The sequence below is a fragment of the Pseudophryne corroboree genome, chromosome 3 (assembly GCF_028390025.1).
Source record: "Pseudophryne corroboree isolate aPseCor3 chromosome 3, aPseCor3.hap2, whole genome shotgun sequence".
Classification (NCBI taxonomy): domain Eukaryota; kingdom Metazoa; phylum Chordata; class Amphibia; order Anura; family Myobatrachidae; genus Pseudophryne; species Pseudophryne corroboree.
In genome coordinates this window covers 277297892-277322551 of record NC_086446.1, presented here as the reverse complement: position 1 = coordinate 277322551, position 24660 = coordinate 277297892, and the positions used below count along the sequence as shown (strand labels likewise).

Here is a 24660-nt window from a genome sequence, read left to right as displayed (position 1 = left end):
ACGGTGACAGAACACGGGGGGGGTGACACGGTGACAGAACACGGGGGGGGGTGACACGGTGACAGAACACGGGGGGGGGGGTGACAGAACACGGTGGGGGTGACAGAACACGGTGGGGGTGACAGAACACGGTGGGGGTGACAGAACACGGTGGGGGTGACACGGTGACAGAACACGGTGGGGGTGACACGGTGACAGAACACGGTGGGGGTGACACGGTGACAGAGCACGGTGGGGGTGACACGGTGACAGAACACGGGGGGGGGGGTGACACGGTGACAGAACACGGGGGGGGGGGTGACACGGTGACATAACACGGGGGGGGGGTGACACGGTGACAGAACACGGGGGGGGTGACACGGTGACAGAACACTGGGGGGGTGACACGGTGACAGAACACGGGGGGGGTGACACGGTGACAGAACACGGGGGGGGTGACAGAACACGGTGGGGGTGACAGAACACGGTGGGGGTGACACGGTGACAGAACACGGTGGGGGTGACACGGTGACAGAACACGGTGGGGGTGACACGGTGACAGAACACGGTGGGGGTGACACGGTGACAGAACACGGTGGGGGTGACACGGTGACAGAACACGGTGGGGGTGACACGGTGACAGAACACGGTGGGGGTGACACGGTGACAGAACACGGTGGGGGTGACACGGTGACAGAACACGGTGGGGGTGACACGGTGACAGAACACGGTGGGGGTGACACGGTGACAGAACACGGTGGGGGTGACACGGTGACAGAACACGGTGGGGGTGACACAGTGACAGAACACGGGGGGTGACACAGTGACAGAACACGGGGGGTGCACGGTGACAGAACACGGGGGGGGTGACACGGTGACAGAACACGGGGGGGGGTGACACGGTGACAGAACACGGGGGGGGGTGACACGGTGACAGAACACGGGGGGGGTGACACGGTGACAGAACACGGGGGGGGTGACACGGTGACAGAACACGGGGGGGGGTGACACGGTGACAGAACACGGGGGGGGTGACACGGTGACAGAACACGGGGGGGGTGACACGGTGACAGAACACGGGGGGGGTGACACGGTGACAGAACACGGGGAGGGGGGGTGACAGTGACAGAACACGGGTGTGTGACACAGTGACAGAACACGGTGGGGGTGACACAGTGACAGAACACCGGGGGTGTGACAGTGAAAGAACACGGGGAGGGGGGGTGACAGTGACAGAACACGGTGGGGGTGACACGGTGACAGAACACGGGGAGGGGGGGTGACAGTGACAGAACACGGTGACAGAACACGGGGGGGTGACACAGTGACAGAACATGGTGGGGGTGACACGTGACAGAACACGGGGGGGTGACAGTGACAGAACACGGGGGGGGGGTGGGGGGGGTGACCGTGACAGAACACGGGGGGGTGACACAGTGACAGAACACGGGGGGGGTGACACAGTGACAGAACACGGGGAGGGTGACACAGTGACAGAACACAGGGGGGTGACGCAGTGACAGAACACAGGGGGGTGACGCAGTGACAGAACACAGGGGGGTGTCGCAGTGACAGAACACGGGGGGGGGGGTGACAGAATACGGGGGGGGGGGACGACGACGCAGTGACAGAACACGGGGGGTGACACGGTGACAGAACACGGGGGTGGGGGGGGGGTGACACAGTGACAGAACACGGGGGGGGGGGGTGACAGTGACAGAACACGGGAGGGGTTGGCACAGTGAGAGCTGAAGATCTCTTCCTAAACCAGTCTGACGCCACTGCCCGCACACACAAATATACGCACACTATCACACACCCCTTTCTTTCTCTCACTTTTCCCATTAACTTACTGATCTGGCTGGCAGTGGCAGGAAGGATGGATCTGTAGCAGTCTGGCTCTTGTCCCGTGTAGCTCCGCCCCCTGAGGTCCCGTGTAGCCCCGCCCCCTCACCGCCATGTAGCCCCGCCCCCTTTTCGGCTGAACACAGCCGTTGTTACTGGGGACTCTGGAGGCGGGAGGAGGAGGCTGCTACAACGCAGCAGCAGAAGGGAAGAGAGGCGCCGCCGGCAGCTTGGAGGTACTGCAGTGCAAAGCAATGACAAGCAGCTCAGCCGGTCGGGCCGCTTGTCATTGCTCGCTGGTGGGAGGCAGTGGGCCGGGCAGGATCGGTTTGCGGGCCGCATCCGGCCCGCGGGCCGTATTTTGCCCACCCCTAACATAATCCCTTGGCTCCATGGGCAAAATCATGGAACGTAAAGTCTCCATATGAAACCGAGGTACCCAAATGTACTTGTTCAGCAGTTTGATATTGAGAATGGGCCAAAATGACCTATTTTGTTTCTGAACTAGAAACAGGTTGGAGTAAAAACCCTGTCCTCATTGCACAGGAGGAACTGGAATGACTACTCCTGACTGAAGCAATTTCTGAACTGCCTCTTGCAAAGCCCTGGCCTTAGTCTCTACCCGAGACGGGCTGAATACAAAAAAAAACTTTCGAGGAGGGTGCTTCTTGAAGGCAAAAGCATAACCTAGTGATACCCCTACCTGCACCCAGGCATCTGTTGTAGACTGCTGCCAGCTCTGCAAAATGAAGAAGTCGGTTCCCCACCCTGGGACCCCCCAGGTGGAGGCCCATACCATCAGGCTGATGGCTTATTATCGATTTTACCAACTTGTTGTATTGGGACTGCCTGCCATCACTTTTTCCTTTAGCTTTTTCTTGAGACCAAAAGAGCCGAAAAGCCAGAACTTTAGGTTTGATATTGTATGTGGAAGGAAACTTTACCTTCTTGGAGTCTGCTTCTGACTCCAAAATATCTGTCAATTCTTTATCAAAAAGAATATCTCCAGAAAAAGGCAAAGATTCCAAAACCTTCTTAAATTCTGAATCAGCTTTCCACGTACGAAGCCAAACTGCTCTGCGTGCAGCTATTGTTGAAGCTGATGCCCTGGAGGCAATAGTACCCCATATCCAAGGCTGCTTCTTCCAAGAACATCGCAACCTGCTTTATAAGTGCTAAATGGGATTTTTGCTCTCTAGATGCTATTGAAAAATCCCCCTCCAATGCATCAGCCCAGGCAGCCACTGCCTTTGCCACCCAAGCTGAAGCCATAGCTGGCCTTATGACTGCCCCAGATAGGAAAAAAATGTTTTTTTAAAAATCCATCCACTCTCCTATCCGTGACATAATTTAATGATGTTGAAGCCAAAGGTAATGTAGATTTTCGCACTAATCGAATCACATGCATATCTACTTTAGGAACCACCTCCCTTTTTAAACAATCCCCAGCTGGAAGAGGATAATTGGAATTCCATTTCTTAGGAATTCTAAACTTCTTATCGGGCATAGCCCAAGCCTCTTCCATGATTTTCGTCAGCTGATCTGACCCTGGAAACTCAGTCTTAACTGTTTTGGGACATTTAAACACAGGTGCCTTGGTTTTTAACACGGGCTCTGCTGAATCCTCTAAGGATAGAATGGCTTTCATTGCTTTAATTAACTCGGCTATATCCACTGAGCTGAGACCTTCTTCCTCCTCTTCGCATGCCGAAGTAGAATTTACTGAGCTTCCATCCTCCGATGAATCCTCATCTGAAACATGTGTAGCCTGTGAGGATGAAGATTTACTTACCACTGGCTTATCAGCCTGTTTCTTTTGAGAGGCTGCTGCTGGAAGTGATAAACAGCAGGTGGGAAGCTGCATGTAAGGGTTAATCGTGTAACCTATCCCCGGTACAGGAGTTGGAGGAATTATCTATTCAGCTATACTGGTCTGTGCAAACATAACCCAAGGTGGATCAACCTTCATCTGAATCTGCCTTGTATTTTTCAAGAGACCCTCGTGAAAGCTAAAACAATTTGCACACAAACCATTCTGAACCAGATACTGAGAGGATAACACAGCTTTGCAAGACAAACATGATATGAGTGTTGGTGTTGCTGTGAGTGTATCTTCCTCACCTGTGCATCTGACGCCCCACTGCTGACATCAACCCTAGGGATCGCGGCCTCATACTATTCCTGGAGCCTCTGATCCCTAAGGCCTAGCGCTGGTAAACCAGAGTTGGCAGCCGCGTTAGCGACTATTTGGTAGACTCCTCCCAAAACAGAGCGGCTGCTTCCGTATTCCCCTTCTAAGCGGAACAGATACCTTACCTTCTCCACGTGCTCCGGCCACAGCCTGGTAACGTCTGCTGGACCTGCTAGTATATCCAACACAGACGCCCGCCGAAACAGCACTGTACTCATGGGTAAGCGTTATCATGACCCGACGGAGAGTTGTTGGAGCGACTTTCTAAAGTACGTATAAGACGCTTTTCAGAAAGATGACTCAAGAAAAAATAGTAAGACTATAAATAAAATAAGAAAGCCCTCTGACCATGGTCCGGCTCCTGCCGCACCAAACAAAAAAATGATTTTTCCCGAGCCAGGAGGCGAGGATATATGAACGGGCCCATTGCATGCTGGGAGGCCGAAAAGCTTTGACCGATTGGTGCAAATCTGCTGTCGCTTCATCATATCCTATTGTTATCCTGTGGATAACCTGTGGGCCCTGCCGGAGAAAGGCAGGATGAATAACAGGAGGACAGACAGTGAGATGTACAGTATGACTGATGGAGAGAAAAGGCAGGATGAATAACAGGAGGACAGACAGTGAGATGTACAGTATGACTGATGGAGAGAAAAGGCAGGATGAATAACAGGAGGACAGACAGTGAGATGTACAGTATGACTGATGGAGAGAAAAGGCAGGATGAATAACAGTAGGACAGACTGAGATGTACAGTATAACTGATGGAGAGAAAAGGCAGGATGAATAACAGGAGGACAGACAGTGAGATGTACAGTATGACTGATGGAGAGAAAAGGCAGGATGAATAACAGGAGGACAGACAGTGAGATGTACAGTATAACTGATGGAGAGAAAAGGCAGGATGAATAACAGGAGGACAGACTGTGAGATGTACAGCATGACTGATGGAGAGAAAAGGCAGGATGAATAACAGGAGGACAGACTGTGAGATGTACAGTATAACTGATGGAGAGAAAAGGCAGGATGAATAACAGGAGGACAGACTGAGATGTACAGAATAACTGATGGAGAGAAAAGGCAGGATGAATAACAGGAGGACAGACAGTGAGATGTACAGCATGACTGATGGAGAGAAAAGGCAGGATGAATAACAGGAGGACAGACAGTTGGGTATATGCAATTGCGGTCGAATTCCCGAAATTGTCGAATTTCGGGTCATTTTCGACCAAAAAAAAAATTTGCCTATGCAATTCAGTGCTTTCCGACCAAAAAACGGACTTTCAAAATTCGACTTTTTGAAATTCGAATTTTTGCAAATTCGACTTTTCTGCAATGATATAAGTGCTGCAATTCGACCAAAGCATATTCAATTCAAGTTTGGAAATTCGACAGCAGTGCTTTTAGACAGCAAATTCGTCATTTTCAATCCGCCACACTTTGGAGGGTGAAAACAAATAAAAAAAATTTAAACATGGTTTTTTTTGTGTTGTTTTTTTTTGGGAATAGCAGATCTATTTATATTAGAAGGGATTAGGTACTTTTTTTTTTTTTTTTTGGAGGCACAAATATTATTTATAATTTATTTAAAATATTATTATTATTTTTTTTATTGCTGGAACGGTACAATCCGAAAAAAAAATTGCGTGGGGTCCCCCCTCCAAAGCATAACCAGCCTCGGGCTCTTCGAGCTGGTCCTGGTTCTAAAAATGCGGGGAAAAAATTGACAGGGGATCCCCCGTATTTTTAAAGCCAGCACCGGGCTCTGCGCCTGGTGCTGGTGCCAAAAATACGGGGGACAAAGAGTAGGGGTCCCCCGTATTTTTAACACCAGCATCGGGCTCCACTAGCTGGACAGATAATGCCACAGCCGGGGGTCACTTTTATGCCGTGCCCTGCGGCCGTGGCATTAAATATCCAACTAGTCACCCCTGGCCGGGGTACCCTGGGGGAGTGGGGACCCCTTCAATCAAGGGGTCCCCCCCCCCCCCAGCCACCCAAGGGCCAGGGGTGAAGCCCGAGGCTGTCTCCCCCCATCCAATGGGCTGCGGATGGGAGGGCTGATAGCTTTTGTGATAATTAAAAGATATTGTTTTTTCCAGTAGTACTACAAGTCCCAGCAAGCCTCCCCCGCAAGCTGGTACTTGGAGAACCACAAGTACCAGTATGCGGGAGAAAAACGGGCCCGCTGGTACCTGTAGTACTACTGGGGAAAAAATACCCAAATAAAAACAGGACACACACACCGTGAGAGTAAAACTTTATTTCTTACGTCGACACACACATACTTACCTATGTTCACACGCCGACATCGGTCCTCTTCTCCATGTAGAATCCAGGGGTACCTGAAAAAAAAGATCAATATACTCACCTCAGCCATGGTCCAGAGATAAATCCACGTACTTGTAGAAAATAACAAACCGCAAATACCCGACCAAACGTACTGAAAGGGGTCCCATGCTGACACATGGGACCCCTATCCCCGAATGCAGAGAGACCTGTCAGTGACAGCTGTCACAGAAAGGTCTCTATAGCCAATCAGGAAGCGCAACTTCGTTGCGCTCATCTGATTGGCTCTGTGCGTCTGAGCAGACAGCGCATCGCACAGCCCAGTCCATTATATTCAATGGTGGGAACTTAGCGGCTAGCGGTGAGGTCACCCGCCGGTCAGCGGCTGACCGGCGGGTGACCCCCCCGCTAGCCGCTAAGTTCCCACCATTGAAAGTAATGGAGCGGCTTTGCGATGCGCTGTCACATCACAGACAGCGCACAGCCAATCAGATGAGCGCCACGGAAGTAGCGCTTCCTGATTGGCTGAAGGGACTTCAGTGACAGGAGTCACGTGATGTCCCGGCATTCGGGAGAAAGGGGTCTGATGTGAAAGCATTGGACCCCTTTCTAGTCCAGTATGGATCGGTGTTCGTTTTCTTGTTTTGCCAAGTACGTGGATTATCTCTGGACCTGGATGTACCTCTGGACGCTGGAAGGCGAGTATAATTTTTTCACAGGTACCTCGGATCGTCGGAGACCGTGGCAGTCGACGTGTCAACATAGGTAAGTATGTGTGTGTCGGCGTATGAAATAAAGTTTTACTTTCACGGTGTGTGTGTCCTGTTTTTATTTGATTATTTTTTTCCCAGTAGTACTACAGGTACCAGCGGGCCCGTTTTTCTCCCGCATGCTGGTACTTGTGGTTCTCCAAGTACCAGCTTGCGGGGGAGGCTTGCTGGGACTTGTAGTACTAATGGAAAAAACAATATCTTTTTATTATCACAAAAGGCTATCAGCCCCCCCATCCGCAGCCCATTGGATGGGGGGAGACAGCCTCGGGCTTCACCCCTGGCCCTTGGGTGGCTGGGGGGGGGGGGGGGGGGGGGGGACCCCTTGATTGTAGGGGTCCCCACTCCCCCAGGGTACCCCGGCCAGGGGTGACTAGTTGGGTAGTTAATGCCACGGCCGCAGGGCACGGCATAAAAGTGACCCCTGGCTGTGGCATTATCTGTCCAGCTAGTGGAGCCCGATGCTGGTGTTAAAAATACGGAGGACCCCTACTCTTTTTGTCCCCCGTATTTTTGGCACCAGCACCAGGCGCAGAGCCCGGTGCTGGTTTTAAAAATACGGGGGATCCCTGCCCAATTTTTCCCCTGCATTTTTAGAACCAGGACCAGTTCGAAGAGCCCGAGGCTGGTTATGCTTTGGAGGGGGGACCCCACGCCATTTTTTTTTCCGGGTTTTTCCAGTTTTTTCAAATCGCGGCAAAATCCGCCAAATCGGCCGATTTTCGCCCGCGATTCTGGCGAATCCGTTTTTCATTGAATATGGTGAATTCCGGAAGCCACCTTCCGGAATTCACCTGGCGAATTTAGTCGAATTAAAAAACGGCGAAAAATTGCCGCGATTCGCCGTGAATTGCATATACCTGAGTGAGATGTACAGCATGACTGATGGAGAGAAAAGGCAGGATGAATAACAGTAGGACAGACTGTGAGATGTACAGTATAACTGATGGAGAGAAAAGGCAGGATGAATAACAGGAGGACAGACAGTGAGATGTACAGTATAACTGATGGAGAGAAAAGGCAGGATGAATAACAGGAGGACAGACAGTGAGATGTACAGTATAACTGATGGAGAGAAAAGGCAGGATGAATAACAGTAGGACAGACTGTGAGATGTACAGCATGACTGATAGAGAGAAAAGGCAGGATGAATAACAGGAGGACAGACAGTGGGATGTACAGCATAACTGATGGAGAGAAAAGGCAGGATGAATAACAGGAGGACAGACAGTGAGATGTACAGCATGACTGATAGAGAGAAAAGGCAGGATGAATAACAGGAGGACAGACAGTGAGATGTACAGTATAACTGATGGAGAGAAAAGGCAGGATGAATAACAGGAGGACAGACAGTGAGATGTACAGCATGACTGATAGAGAGAAAAGGCAGGATGAATAACAGGAGGACAGACAGTGGGATGTACAGTATAACTGATGGAGAGAAAAGGCAGGATGAATAACAGGAGGACAGACAGTGAGATGTACAGTATAACTGATGGAGAGAAAAGGCAGGATGAATAACAGGAGGACAGACAGTGGGATGTACAGTATAACTGATGGAGAGAAAAGGCAGGATGAATAACAGGAGGACAGACAGTGAGATGTACAGTATAACTGATGGAGAGAAAAGGCAGGATGAATAACAGGAGGACAGACAGTGAGATGTACAGCATGACTGATAGAGAGAAAAGGCAGGATGAATAACAGGAGGACAGACAGTGGGATGTACAGTATAACTGATGGAGAGAAAAGGCAGGATGAATAACAGGAGGACAGACAGTGAGATGTACAGTATAACTGATGGAGAGAAAAGGCAGGATGAATAACAGGAGGACAGACAGTGAGATGTACAGTATAACTGATGGAGAGAAAAGGCAGGATGAATAACAGGAGGACAGACAGTGGGATGTACAGTATAACTGATGGAGAGAAAAGGCAGGATGAATAACAGGAGGACAGACAGTGAGATGTACAGTATAACTGATGGAGAGAAAAGGCAGGATGAATAACAGGAGGACAGACAGTGAGATGTACAGTATAACTGATGGAGAGAAAAGGCAGGATGAATAACAGGAGGACAGACAGTGAGATGTACAGCATGACTGATAGAGAGAAAAGGCAGGATGAATAACAGGAGGACAGACAGTGGGATGTACAGTATAACTGATGGAGAGAAAAGGCAGGATGAATAACAGGAGGACAGACAGTGAGATGTACAGTATAACTGATGGAGAGAAAAGGCAGGATGAATAACAGGAGGACAGACAGTGGGATGTACAGTATAACTGATGGAGAGAAAAGGCAGGATGAATAACAGGAGGACAGACAGTGAGATGTACAGTATAACTGATGGAGAGAAAAGGCAGGATGAATAACAGGAGGACAGACAGTGAGATGTACAGCATGACTGATAGAGAGAAAAGGCAGGATGAATAACAGGAGGACAGACAGTGGGATGTACAGTATAACTGATGGAGAGAAAAGGCAGGATGAATAACAGGAGGACAGACAGTGAGATGTACAGTATAACTGATGGAGAGAAAAGGCAGGATGAATAACAGGAGGACAGACTGTGAGATGTACAGCATGACTGATAGAGAGAAAAGGCAGGATGAATAACAGGAGGACAGACAGTGGGAAGCACAATATGACTAGCATAAAATTACACAGTGAACAACAGAAGACCAGACAATGGGATGCACAGTATGACTAGCAGTGTAAAGGCAGGGTGAATAACAGAAGGATAGTGAGATGCACAATGTGATTGACCGAGAGAAAAAAATAAAATAAAAAAAAAAAGACAGTGAGATCTACAGTAAGAATAACAGAGAGAGACAATATGAGTAACAGGAGAACATTCATATTTTACAGAGATACAAGAAGTTAGACTATTACCAATTGTCTTTCCCAGGGATGATAAATAATCGACTGAGAACCTATAAAGCATAAATGAATACACATCAAAAAATAAAACAAATACTCAAACAAGCATCACATAACAAACAGACAGCCACAGTCACACTGACTGGAATCCTCAGAAGCTGAGAAGAGATCTGTATGTATGAAAAAAAAAAAAAAAAAAAACCAGAGCAGACACTGCAGTGTTATCGGAACAATTTTACCAGCACGATTATTACCGTCTGTCAAATACGGAACTGAGTTGAGATCCATCAGGGCCCTGAGGAACAACTCCAACCCAAATCTGGTGTTTTTCAATTACGTGCGGGTTTTCCAGAGACACAGGAAATGGTCTGAAAATACACCAGATTCAATTAAAGTGCTATAACACATTTAAGTAGACAACATGACTACTCTCTATGCTTCATGCGTGACACTGCTTTAATTCACAGTCTTGCTAGAACTTACATTTGCATTTCCATGGTGAAGGAGGAAAGGGGGCACAGAGTCCCACTGGTCAGGATGATGCTTCGTATTCCTTGTCTCACCAAGTCATTCATTGTATACCCAGGATTGAAACACCAGTAACTGAGCACATTGCCTGCCAGTGGAAAACAGAGGGTAAAGGAGAAGCTGCAAGAAGCTGATAAATGCAAAACACCCCACTGCCTACACAGGGATATACAGATCATGTCTTATCCTTCAGTCTTCACACTGTTCTGCTCAAATAAACTAAGACAATCAACACAATTAATGATCACCAAATAAGTATTACTGGGCCAATGTTATACCAGTTATACCAATATATAAGATAGGCTAATGGCCATATTAGGAAATGTATTTAGATGGTTATGCCTTGTTGGCACCAAAAGCTGTTGCAGTATTCATTAAAACAGTGATCTATTGATCATTATAAGGATCACATTGTTACTCACGTGACTGATGTTACAATACAGCAATCAATCTGGTTATATTTGAGCAATGTCTTGTGCTGTTGAGTCTTAAGGCCCATACACACTGGGCGATTTTGAGCTGGAAGCAGGTAACTTTTGGTGTGTTGAGCTGCTTTCAGCTCAAAGCCGCCCAGTGTGTATGGCCAAACGATGAGCGCTGATGCGCGCTCCCGCTTCATCGCTGGCGGCCGCTGTTCATCTACTGGTATTACCAGCAGATGAATGGCGGGGGTGAGCTGCTTTCCATAGCATCCTGCTATGGAAATCCGCTCACCCCTGCTGGGCTGCTTTCCATAGCATCCTGCTATGGAAATCCGCTCACCCCTGCTGGGCAGCAGGGAAAAGCTCTCAGTGTGTATGCACTGAGCGCTTTTCAGCCCAGTGTGTATGGACCTTTATACCTTGCACAACAATACAAACGTTCTATATAGATGCAGAAGTTGGATAGTTCTGCTGCATGTCTGGCAATATGTGAATAATGACAGAGTGTTCTTGACAGTAATCAATACATCCCTATTTTCAGTGCCGCTAAATGAATTTCCGCCCCAGTAAATGTAGCACAAGTCAACATAGTTCAGGTGGCTATACTACGGTCAATGAATGTGCGTGCAGACCAGCAAAACCTGCCTTACATGGATGAGGCGAAACTAGACAGAAATAGATGTGGAAGTTGTGCGTCACCCTGACGCCATGTCCTATCACTAGACCTTGCTTTTACCTCCCTGTTTCCTGCTGTTGCTCCACACATCTCCTCGCGGCTTCTTCCTCTGACTGCTGTCTGCATGGAAGTGGACCTAAAACATAAATTACACCATTACACTGAAGAGTTATGTGACAAGTAAATCAATAAAAAATACTTTTATCACAAATCGCAAAGAGCTGCCATTCAATTGTCTGAGAAAAATGACAGTCTATAATTCTTTATAGATGTAACGCAAATTTCTTTTCACCATCTCCTTAGCAGAAAATCCCTATTTTAAAAAGGAACAAAATGTTGGGATTTGGTTCAGAACCCCTGGAACACCCTGCTAAATGACTTATTAGGCACTTAGATGTTTTTAATTATTTTTAACTGGCCAACAATGACTGGAGTCAAAAAGTGCAAAATGATGGAAATTGGAGTACAAATTTATGGGACAGGTATATTGGGGTGCTTTATGAGTGGGACGAGTGTTCTTAAGGTGCATACACACGGAGAGATTTTGGCTATGAGAGATTTTGACTAACTTTTCCCTTGAACTGGCAGTAGGAGATTTTGACTAACTTTACCAGAGATTTTGTCTAACTATGCAAGAGATTTTGGCTATGGGAGATTTTGGCTATGGGAGATTTTGGCTATGGGAGATTTTGACTATCTCATTTAAATAAGGGGATGAGTGTCATATATAGGACGATTTTACAGGGTGGCTGGTATTTAAATAGCTGAAAGTTAAAAAAAAAAAATTGCGTGGGGTCCCCCCTCCTATGTAAAACCAGCCTCGGGCTCTTTGAGCCAGTCCTGGTTGTTAAAATACAGAGGAAAAAATGAGTAGGGTTCCCCCATATTTAGACAACCAGCACCGGGCTCTGCGTCCGGTCCTGGTTTAAAAAAATACGGGGGACAAAAGACATAGGGGTCCCCCGTATTTTCCAAACCAGCACCGGGCTCCACTAGCCAGGGAGATAATGCCACAGCCGGGGGACACTTTTATATTGGTCCCTGCGGCCGTGCCATTACCCCCCCAACTAGTCACCCCTGGCCGGGGTACACTGGAGGAGTGAGGACCCCTTAAATCAAGGAGTCCCCCCCTCCAGCCACCCAAGGGCCAGGGGTGAAGCCCGAGGCTGTCCCCCCCCATCCGTGGCCCGGTGGATGGGAGGCTGATAGCCTTTCAATAGTAATATTGTTCTTTACAGGAGGCCTACAGGTCCCAGCAAGCCTGCCCCAGCATGTTGGCACTTGGAGAACCACAAGTGCCAGCATGCCCGGACATAAAGGGCCCGCTGGCACCTGTAGTCCACCTGTAAAGAAAATATAAAAAAAAAAAACACAACACATTCTTTTAAAAATCCTTTATTAAACTGGGTCTTCACCTGGGGGGGGCGGCCTTTAAGCTCTTTTGCATGGCCGCCGCCTTCCCAGGGCTTCCGGCGTCTTCACCTGGGGGGGCGCCACCTCCCCAGGGCTTCTGGGGTCTTGCTCCGGCGTCTTCACCTGGTGGGCGGCGGCTGCTAAGCTCTTTTGCATAGCCGCCGCCCATCCAGGACTTTCACGGCGTCTTCAGGAGCTCTTCTCCGCTCCTCCTCCGCCGTTGGACTGAAAGCCGCTGCCTCGCGCTGACTTATATAAGTCAGCGGGAGGGGGCGGGGCGATGACGCGGCGAGCCGTGATTGGCTCGCGGCGGCCATCTTGAATTTCAAAAATGACGCTGAGGCGCCATTTTTGAAACTGGTACCGCTCCGCTGCCAAACTCTGCAAGATAAAGGTAAATTTCCCCCGCCCGCACCGCCGCCGCCCGCACCACCGCCTCAACCCGCCGCCGCCCACACCGCCACCGCAACCCGCCGCCGCCCACACTGCCACCCGCCGCCGCCCGCACCGCCGCCACCACCCGCCGCCGCCCGCACCACCGCCAACATCGCTATCGCTGGGAAAAATCGCTGGCCTCTAGCGATTTTAACTAACTTTCCCAGCGACATAGCCAAAATTGACTTGCCTGCACTGACTATTTTTCCCAGCGATAGCGACCTGGCGGGGACGCGCATCGCTATCGCTGCCTGTGTACACACGGAGCGATCTGCACTAACTTTCTGAGCGATTTTGACTATATAGTCAAAATCGCTCAGTTATATCGCTCCGTGTGTATACACCTTTAGGCTTCCAGATGGGAGCAATAGTTTTTTTTAAAGTTTTTCTAAAGTGGCTTAAAATGACCCTACGTAGAGCATTTATTTTGCACAAAAACACTTGCTTTCTATAATTTTTTTTTCTTTTTTTTTTGTTTTAAATACCAATAATAGCTATTTGACACACTTTAAGTTCCCTATTTTCACCTACACTTTTCTCTGGATTTGCCGGCAAGAAATATTGGGCCTAATTCAAACCTGATCGCTAGCAAGCAATTTTTGCACTGCTGCGATCAGATAGTCCCCCCTACAGGGGAAGGTGTATTTTAGCTGTGCAAGTGTGCAAATGCATGTGTAGCAGAGCTGTACAAAGAGATTTTGTGCAGTCTTTACGCAGCCCAGGACTTACTCAGCCGCTGCGATCACATCAGCCTGTCCGGTACCGGAATGGACGTCAAGAACCCTCCCTACAAATGCATGGACACGCCTGCGTTTTTCCAGACACTCCCTGAAAATGGTCAGTTGACACCCACAAACGCTTTCTTCCTGTCAATCTCCTTGCGATTGCCCGTGCGAACGGATCCTTCACACAAACCCATCACTGAGCGGCGATCCGCTTTGTACCTGTGTACCACGCCTGCACACTGCGGTGCATACGCATGCGCAGATTGGACCTGACCGCCTACTGTGCGAAAACACACAGTAGTGATCAGGTCTGAATTACCCCCATTGCACGAATCCCGTTTTCACACATTTCCAAATGGGTTGAAAAAATAAGATTTTAAACCTACCGGTAAATCTTTTTCTCGTAGTCCGTAGTAAGGACCATGGGGAACAGACAGGCTCCACAGGAGACATGGGCACTAACAAAAAAAAACCTTAGGTATGGGTGTGCACTGGCTCCTCCCTCTATGCCCCTCCTCCAGATCTCAGTTAGAGAAACTGTGCCCAGAGGAGACGGACAGTACGAGGAAAGGATTTTGTAAATCCAAGGGCAAGATTCATACCAGCCACACCATAAAACATGGGAGATACGAACCAGTCAACAGTATGAAACAAAACCAGTATCAGTCCAAAACTGATCCAACTTATGTAAGCAACAACTATATACAAGTCTTGCAGGATGTTGTCCGCACTGGGACGGGCGCCCAGCATCCTCTACGGACTACGAGAAACAGATTTACCGGTAGGATTAAAATCTTATTTTCTCTTACGTCCTAGAGGATGCTGGGGACTCCGTAAGGACCATGGGGATTATACCAAAGCTCCCAAACGGGCGGGAGAGTGCGGATGACTCTGCAGCACCGAATGAGCAAACATTAGGTCCTCATCAGCCAGGGTATCAAACTTGTAGAATTTTGCAAAAGTGTTTGAACCCGACCAAGTTGCTGCTCGGCAAAGTTGTAACGCCGAGACGCCCCGGGCAGCCGCCCAAGAAGAGCCCACCTTCCTAGTGGAATGGGCCTTAACCGAATTCGATAACGGCAATCCAGCCGTAGAATGAGCCTGCTGAATCGTGTTACAGATCCAGCGAGCAATAGTCTGCTTAGACGCAGGAGCGCCAACCTTGTTGGCTGCATACAGGATAAACAGAGCCTCTGTTTTCCTAACCCGAGCCGTTCTGGCCACATAAATTTTCAAAGCCCTGACCACATCCAGGGACTCGGAATCCTCCACGTCCCTTGTAGCCACAGGCACCACAATAGGTTGGTTCATATGAAAAGAAGAAACCACCTTAGGCAAAATTGAGGACGAGTCCGCAACTCAGCTCTATCCACATGGAAAATCAGATAAGGGTTTTTGTGAGACAAAGCCGCCAACTCCGACACTCGCCGCGCCGAAGCCAAGGCCAATAACATGACCACTTTCCAAGTGAGATACTTCAACTCAACTGTTTGAAGAGGTTCAAACCAGTGAGACTTAAGAAACCGTAACACCACGTTAAGGTCCCATGGTGCCACCGGAGGCACAAAAGGAGGCTGGATATGCAGCACCCCCTTCACGAAAGTCTGGACTTCCGGAAGAGAAGCCAATTCTTTTTGAAAGAAAATGGATAGGGCCGAAATCTGAACCTTAATGGAGCCTAACTTTAGGCCCAAATTCACTCCAGTTTGCAGGAAGTGGAGAAAACGGCCCAGATGGAATTCTTCCGGAGGAGCAGTCTTGGCTTCACACCAAGACACATACTTCCTCCAGATACGGTGATAATGTTTCAATGTCACCTCCTTCCTAGCCTTAATCAGAGTAGGAATGACCTCCTCCGGAATGCCCTTCTCCGCTAGGATCCTGCGTTCAACTGCCATGCCGTCAAACGCAGTCGCGGTAAGTCCTGGAACAAACAGGGCCCTTGTTGTAACAGGTCTTCCCTGAGAGGAAGAGGCCACAGATCTTCTGTGAGCATTTCCTGCAGATCCGGATACCAGACCCTTCGAGGCCAATCTGGAACAATGAGAATTGCCTGAACCCCTCTTCGTCTTATGATTCTCAGTATTTTTGAGATGAGGGGAAGAGGAGGGAACACATAGACCGACTGAAACACCCACGGTGTCACCAGTGCGTCCACTGCGACCGCCTGAGGGTCCCTTGACCTGGCGCAATATCTCGGAAGTTTCTTGTTGAGACGTGAAGCCATCATGTCTATTTGAGGCAGTCCCCACTGACTTGCAATCTCTGCGAAGACTTCCTGATGAAGTCCCCACTCTCCTGGATGCAGATCGTGTCTGCTGAGGAAGTCTGCTTCCCAGTTGTCCACTCCCGGAATGAAGACTGCTGTCAGAGCGCTTACATGACTCTCCGCCCATCGAAGAATCTTTGAGGCTTCTGCCATTGCCACTCTGCTCCTTTTGCCGCCTTGGCAGTTTACATAAGCCACTGCTGTGATGTTGTCTGACTGAACCAGAACCGGTAGACCTTGAAGTAAGGTCTGCGCCTGACGAAGGCCGTTGTATATGGCCCTTAATTCCAGAATGTTGATGTGTAGACAAGCCTCCTGGCTTGACCACAGACATTGGAAGTTTCTTCCCTGTGTGACTGCTCCCCATCCTCGGAGGCTCGCGTCCGTGGTCACCAGAACCCAGTCCTGGATGCCGAACCTGCGACCCTCTAGAAGGTGAGTACTCTGCAGCCACCACAGGAGAGTCACCCTGGCCCTGGGGGACAGGCGGATCATCTGATGAATCTGTAGATGTGACCCGGACCACTTGTCCAGAAGGTCCCACTGAAAAGTCCTGGCACGGAACCTGCCGAATGGAATGGCCTCGTAAGACGCCACCATTTTTCCCAGCACTCGAGTGCAGTGATGTACCGACACCCTGTCTGGCTTCAACAGGTCCTTGACCAAGTTCTGAAGTTCCTGGGCCTTTTCTTTTGGAAGCAAAACCCTCTTTTGTTCTGTGTCCAGAATCATGCCTAAGAAAGGCAATCGGGTCGTTGGAACTAACTGTGACTTTGGTAGGTTTAGGATCCAACCGTGTTGTTGCAACACCCTCAGGGAGAGTGATACGCTGTCCATCAATCGTTCTCTCGATCTCGCTTTTATCAGGAGATCGTCCAAGTATGGGATAATTGTGACACCCTGCTTGCGCAGGAGCACCATCATCTCTGCCATTAATTTGGAAAAAATCCTCGGGGCCGTGGAAAGCCCAAACGGCAACGTCTGAAATTGGTAATGACAATCCTGCACCACAAATCTCAGGACTGCCTGATGAGGTTGATAAATGGGGACATGAAGGTATGCATCCTTTATGTCCAGGGACACCATATAATCTCCCCCTTCCAGACTTGCGATGACCGCTCTGAGCGATTCCATCTTGAACTTGAACCTCTTCAAGTATAGGTTTAAGTATTTTAAATTCAGAATGGGTCTGACCGAACCATCCGGTTTCGGGACCACAAACAGGGTTGAGTAATAGCCCATCCCCTGCTGAAGCGGGGAACTTTGACCACCACTTGTTGAAGGTACAACTTTTGAATTGCTGCCAGAACTACCTCCCTCTCTGCGGAAGAAGTCAGCAGTGCCGATTTGAAAAACCGGAGAGGAGGCACCTCTTCGAATTCCAGCTTGTACCCCTGGGAAACAATGTCTATTGCCCAGGGATCCACCTGAGAGTGAACCCAGACTTGGCTGAAAAGACGAAGACGTGCCCCCACAGGAGCGGACTCCTCCAGCGGAGCCCCAGCGGCATGCGGTGGATTTAGTAGTAGCCGGGGAGGACCTTTGTTTCTGGGAACTGGCTGTAGTTGGCAGCTTTTTCCCCTTGCCCTTACCTCTGGCAAGAAAGGAAGATCCCCGAGCTTACTTGGATTTATGCGACCGAAAGGACTGCATCTGATAATGTGGCGCTTTCTTAGGCTGTGAGGAGACATAAGGTAAAAAAGTTGATTTACCTGCAGTAGCCGTGGAAACCAGGTCTGCGAGACCTTCCCCAAACAATTCCTCACCCTTTTAAGGTAAAACCTCCATATGCCATTTTGAATCGGCATCACCCGTCCACTGTCGGGTCCACAGTGCTCGCCTGGCAGAAATCGCCATAGCATTCGCTCTGGACCCCAGTATGCCTACATCCCTCTGAGCCTCTCTCATATAAAGGACCGCATCCTTAATATGGCCCAGGGTCAATAAATAAGAATTTACTTACCGATAATTCTATTTCTCGGAGTCCGTAGTGGATGCTGGGGTTCCTGAAAGGACCATGGGGAATAGCGGCTCCGCAGGAGACAGGGCACAAAAGTAAAGCTTTTACAGGTCAGGTGGTGTGTACTGGCTCCTCCCCCTATGACCCTCCTCCAGACTCCAGTTAGGTACTGTGCCCGGACGAGCGTACACAATAAGGGAGGATTTTGAATCCCGGGTAAGACTCATACCAGCCACACCAATCACACCGTACAACTTGTGATCTAAACCCAGTTAACAGTATGATAACAGAGGAGCCTCTGAAAGATGGCTTCCTAAACAATAACCCGAATTAGTTAACAATAACTATGTACAAGTATTGCAGATAATCCGCACTTGGGATGGGCGCCCAGCATCCACTACGGACTCCGAGAAATAGAATTATCGGTAAGTAAATTCTTATTTTCTCTATCGTCCTAAGTGGATGCTGGGGTTCCTGAAAGGACCATGGGGATTATACCAAAGCTCCCAAACGGGCGGGAGAGTGCGGATGACTCTGCAGCACCGAATGAGAGAACTCCAGGTCCTCCTTTGCCAGGGTATCAAATTTGTAAAAATTTACAAACGTGTTCTCCCCTGACCACGTAGCTGCTCGGCAGAGTTGTAATGCCGAGACCCCTCGGGCAGCCGCCCAAGATGAGCCCACCTTCCTTGCGGAATGGGCCTTAACAGATTTAGGCTGTGGCAGGCCTGCCACAGAATGTACAAGTTGAATTTTGTTACAAATCCAACGAGCAATCGACTGCTTAGAAGCAGGTGCACCCAACTTGTTGGGTGCATACAGTATAAACAGCGAGTCAGATTTTCTGACTCCAGCCGTCCTTTAATGTATATTTTTAAGGCTCTGACAACGTCCAACAACTTGGAGTCCTTCAAGTCGTCTGTAGCCGCAGGCACTACAATAGGCTGGTTCAGGTGAAACGCTGATACCACCTTAGGGAGAAAATGCGGACGCGTCCGCAGCTCTGCCCTATGTCGAATGGAAAATTAAATAAGGGCTTTTATAAAACAAAGCCGCCAGTTCAGATACTCTCCCGGCCGAAGCCCGGGCCAGTAACAGTCACTTTCCATGTGAGATATTTCAAATCCACATTCTTTAGTGGTTCAAACCAATTGGATTTGAGGAAATCTAAACTACATTTAGATCCCACGGTGCCACCTTAGGCACCACAGGAGGCTGTATATGCAGTACTCCTTTGATAAAAATCTGGACCTCAGGGACTGAGGCCAATTCTTTTTGGAAGAATATTGATAGGGCCGAAAGTTGAACCTTAATAGATCCCAATTTGAGACCCATAGACAATCCTGATTGCAGGAAATGTAGGAAAACGACCCAGTTGAAATTCCTCCATCGGAGCACTCCGCTGCTCGCACCACGCAACATATTTTCGCCAAATACGGCGATAATGCTTCGCGGTGACTTCCTTCCCTGCCTTTATCAAGGTAGGAATGACTTCTTCTGGAATGCCTTTTCCTTTTAGGATCTGGCATTCAAACGCCATGCCGTCAAACGCAGCCGCGGTAAGTCTTGAAAAAGACAAGGACCCTGCTGAAGCAGGTCCCTTCTCAGAAGTAGAGGCCACGGATCGTCCGTGACCATCTCTTGAAGTTCCGGGTACCAAGTCCTTCTTGGCCAATCCGGAGCCACTAGTCTTACTCCTCTTTGCCGTATAATCCTCAATACCTTTGGTATGAGAGGCAGAGGAGGAGACACATATACCGACTGGTACACCCAAGGTGTTACCAGCGCGTCCACAGCTATTGCCTGCGGATCTCTTGACCTGGCGCAATACCTGTCCAGTGTTTTGTTGAGGCGAGACGCCATCATGTCCACCATTGGTTTTACCCAACGGTTTAATAGCATGTGGAAAACTTCTGGATGAAGTCCCCACTCTCCCGGGTGAAGGTCGTGTCTGCTGAGGAAGTCTGCTTCCCAGTTGTCCACGCCCGGGATGAATACTGCTGACAGTGCTATCACGTGATTCTCCGCCCAGCGAAGGATCCTGGCAGCTTCTGTCATTGCCCTCCTGCTTCTTGTGTCGCCCTGTCTGTTTACATGGGCGACTGCCGTGATGTTGTCCGACTGGATCAACACCGGTCTTCCTTGAAGCAGAGGTTCCGCCTGGCTTAGAGCATTGTAGATTGCTCTTAGTTCCAGAATGCTTATGTGAAGAGACTTTTTCAGGCTCGACCACACTCCCTGGAAATTTCTTCCCTGTGTGACTGCTCCCCAGCCTCTCAGGCTGGCATCCGTGATCACCAGGATCCAATCCTGCATGCCGAATCTGCGGCCCTCCAATAGATGAGCCTCCTGCAACCACCACAGAAGGGATACCCTTGACCTCGGCGACAGGGTTATCCGCAGGTTCATCTGAAGATGCGACCCTGACCATTTGTCCAACAGATCCCTTTGCATGGAATCTGCCGAAAGGGATTGCTTCGTAAGAAGCTACCATTTTTTCCCAGGACTCTTGTGCATTGATGTACAGACACCTTTCCTGGTTTTAGGAGGTTCCTGACCAGGTCAGATAACTCCTTGGCTTTTTCTTCGGGAAGAAAAACCTTTTTCTGAACTGTGTCCAGAATCATCCCCAGGAACAGCAGACGAGTTGTCGGCATTAATTGGGATTTTGGAATATTCAGAATCCATCCGTGCTGCTTTAGCACCTCTTGAGATAGTGCTAAACCCATCTCTAGCTGTTCTCTGGACCTTGCCCTTATTAGGAGATCGTCCAAGTATGGGATAATTAATACGCCTTTTCTTCGAAGAAGAAATATTATCTCGGCCATTACCTTTGTAAAGACCCGAGGTGCCGTGGACAAACCAAACGGCAGCGTCTGAAACTGATAGTGACAGTTTTGTACAACGAACCTGAGGTACCCCTGGTGTGAGGGGTAATTGGAACGTGGAGATACGTATCCTTGATGTCCAAGGATACCATAAAGTCCCCTTCTTCCAGGTTCGCTATCACTGCTCTGAGTGACTCCCTCTTGAACTTGAACTTCTTTATGTACAGGTTCAAGGACTTCAGATTTAGAATAGGCCTTACCGAGCCATCCGGCTTCGGTACCACAAAAAGAGTGGAATAATACCCCTTCCCTTGTTGTAGAAGAGGTACCTTGACTATCACCTGCTGAGAATACAGCTTGTGAATGGCTTCCAAAACCGTCTCCCTTTCTGAGGGGGACGTTGGTAAAGCAGACTTCAGGAAACGGCGAGGTGGCTCTGTCTCTAATTTCAACCTGTACCCCTGAGATATTATCTGCAGGATCCAGGGATTTACCTGCGAGTGAGCCCACTGCGCGCTGTAATTCTTGAGACGACCGCCTACCGCCCCCGAGTCCGCTTGCGAAGCCCCAGCGTCATGCTGAGGCTTTTGTAGAAGCCGGGGAGGGCTTCTGTTCCTGGGAAGGAGCTGCCTGTTGCTGTCTCTTCCCTCGTCCTCTGCCTCGTGGCAGATATGAATAGCCCTTTGCTCTCTTATTTTTAAAGGAACGAAAGGGCTGCGGTTGAAAGGTCGGTGCCTTTTTCTGTTGGGGAGTGACTTGAGGTAGAAAAGTGGATTTCCCGGCCGTAGCCGTGGCCACCAAATCCGATAGACCGACCCCAAATAACTCCTCTACGCATCGCCTGTCCACTGTCGTGTCCATAAAGCTCTTCTGGCCTAAATGGACATAGCACTTACCCGTGATGCCAGTGTGCAGATATCTCTCTGTGCATCACGCATATAAAGAAATGCATCCTTTATTTGTTCTACGACAGTAAAATATTGTCCCTGTCCAGGGTATCAATATTTTCGATCAGGGACTCTGACCAAACTACCCCAGCACTGCACATCCAGGCAGTCGCAATAGCTGGTCGTAGTATAACACCTGCATGTGTGTATATACCTTTTTGGATATTTTCCATCCTCCTATCTGATGGATCTTTAAGTGCGGCCGTCTCAGGAGAGGGTAACGCCACTTGTTTTGATAAGCGTGTTAGCGCTTTGTCCACCCTAGGAGGTGTTTCCCAGCGCTCCCTAACCTCTGGCGGGAAAGGGTATAAAGCCAATAACTTCTTTGAAATTAGCAGTTTTTTATCGGGGCACCCCACGCTTCATCACACACGTCATTTAATTCTTCTGATTCGGTAAAAACTACTGGTAGTTTTTTCACACCCCACATAATACCCTGTTTAGTGGTACCTGTAGTATCAGCTAAATGTAACATCTCCTTTATTGCCAAAATCATATAACGTGTGGCCCTACTGGAAAATACGGTTGATTCGTCACCTTCACCACCGGAATCAGTGCCTGTGTCTGGGTCTGTGTCGACCGACTGAGGCAAGAGGCGTTTTACAGCCCCTGACGGTGTTTGAGGCGCCTGGACAGGCACTAATTGAGTGTCCGGCCGCCTCATGTCGGCAAACGACTACTTAAGCGAGTTGACGCTATCCCGTAATTCCACAAATAAAGGCATCCATTCTGGTGTCGACCCCCTAGGAGGTGACATCCTCATATTTGGCAATTGCTCCGCCTCCACACCAATAACGTCCTCATACATGTCGACACACACGTACCGACACACAGCAGACACACAGGGAATGCTCTATACGAAGACAGGACCCACTAGCCCTTTGGGGAGACAGAGGGAGAGTCTGCCAGCACACACCAAAAAGCGCTATATATGACAGGGATAGCCTTATGATTAAGTGCTCCCTTATAGCTGCTTTTATATTAATATATTGCCATTTATTTTGCCCCCCCTCTCTGTTATACCCTGTTTCTGTAGTGCAGTGCAGGGGAGAGACCTGGGAGCCTTCCTGACCAGCGGAGCTGTGACAGAAAATGGCGCCGTGTGCTGAGGAGATAGGCCCCGCCCCTTTTTCGGCGGGCTCGTCTCCCGCTATTTAGTACATTTAGGCAGGGGTAAATATCTCCATATAGCCTCTGGGGCTATATGTGAGGTATTTTTAGCCTTTTTAAAGGTTTTCATTTGCCTCCCAGGGCGCCCCCCCCCAGCGCCCTGCACCCTCAGTGACTGCCGTGTGAAGTGTGCTGAGAGGAAAATGGCGCACAGCTGCAGTGCTGTGCGCTACCTTAAGAAGACTGCAGGAGTCTTCAGCCGCCGATTCTGGACCTCTTCTTGCTTCAGCATCTGTGAGGGGGCCGGCGGCGTGGCTCCGGTGACCATCCAGGCTGTACCTGTGATCGTCCCTCTGGAGCTTCATGTCCAGTAGCCAAGAAGCCAATCCATCCTGCACGCAGGTGAGTTCACTTCTTCTCCCCTCTGTCCCTCGTTGCAGTGATCCTGTTGCCAGCAGGAATCACTGTAAAATAAAAAACCTAAGCTAAACTCTCTAAGCAGCTCTTTATGAGAGCCACCTAGAATTGCACCCTTCTCGGCCGGGCACAAAAATCTAACTGGAGTCTGGAGGAGGGTCATAGGGGGAGGAGCCAGTACACACCACCTGACCTGTAAAAGCTTTACTTTTGTGCCCTGTCTCCTGCGGAGCCGCTATTCCCCATGGTCCTTTCAGGAACCCCAGCATCCACTTAGGACGATAGAGAAAAATAGTTTCCTTATCCATATCAGTAGATAAGGTATCGGTCCACGCTATAACAGCGCTACAAACCCAGGCCGACGCTATTGCCGGTCTGAGTAAGGTACCGGTATGAGTGTAAATTGACTTCAAGGTAGTTTCCTGCTTACGATCCGCAGGATCCCTGAGGGCAGCGGTATCCTGAGACGGCAGTGCCACCTTTTTGGAAAGGCGCGTCAACGCCTTGTCCACCCTTGGGGAGGATTCCCACCGTATCCTGTCCTTGATCGGGAAGGGATATGCCATAAGAATCCTTTTGGGAATCTGCAGTTTCTTGTCTGGAGTTTCCCAAGCACTTTCAAATAACTCATTTAATTCAAAAGAAGGTGGAAAAGTAACCTCGGGCTTCTTTTCTTTAAACATGTGGATTTTTGGATTAGGCACCGCGGGGTCATCTATAATATGCAGCACATCCTTTATAGCAATAATCATATAATTAATACTCTCTGCCAATTTTGGCTGCAACCTCGCATCATCATAATCGATACGGGATTCAGAATCTGTGTCGATATCAGTGTCAACTACCGGAGAAAGTGGGCGTTTTTGAGACCCCGAAGGCCCCTGTGACATAGGGAAAGGCAGGGTATGACCCTCTGTACTGTCCCTGGACTCTGCTTTGTCCAAACGTTTGCACAATAAATTCACATTTGCAT

At 49.2% G+C, this 24660-nt stretch overlaps 1 protein-coding gene across 5 annotated transcripts in view; it reads right to left on the bottom strand.

Annotated features, from left to right (window-relative positions):
* The window catches only part of RTEL1 (regulator of telomere elongation helicase 1), a 435638-nt gene that overhangs the window by 346164 nt on the left and 64814 nt on the right, over window positions 1–24660 (bottom strand). For all 5 annotated transcript variants that reach the window (XM_063959152.1, XM_063959153.1, XM_063959154.1 and 2 more), the window contains exons 15-18: window positions 11644–11719; window positions 10441–10573; window positions 10212–10325; window positions 9970–10010 (exon numbers count right to left, since the gene is read on the bottom strand). In XM_063959152.1, the coding sequence (XP_063815222.1) occupies window positions 9970–10010; window positions 10212–10325; window positions 10441–10573; window positions 11644–11719 (364 nt within the window). The remainder of the gene's footprint in view (window positions 1–9969; window positions 10011–10211; window positions 10326–10440; window positions 10574–11643; window positions 11720–24660) is intronic.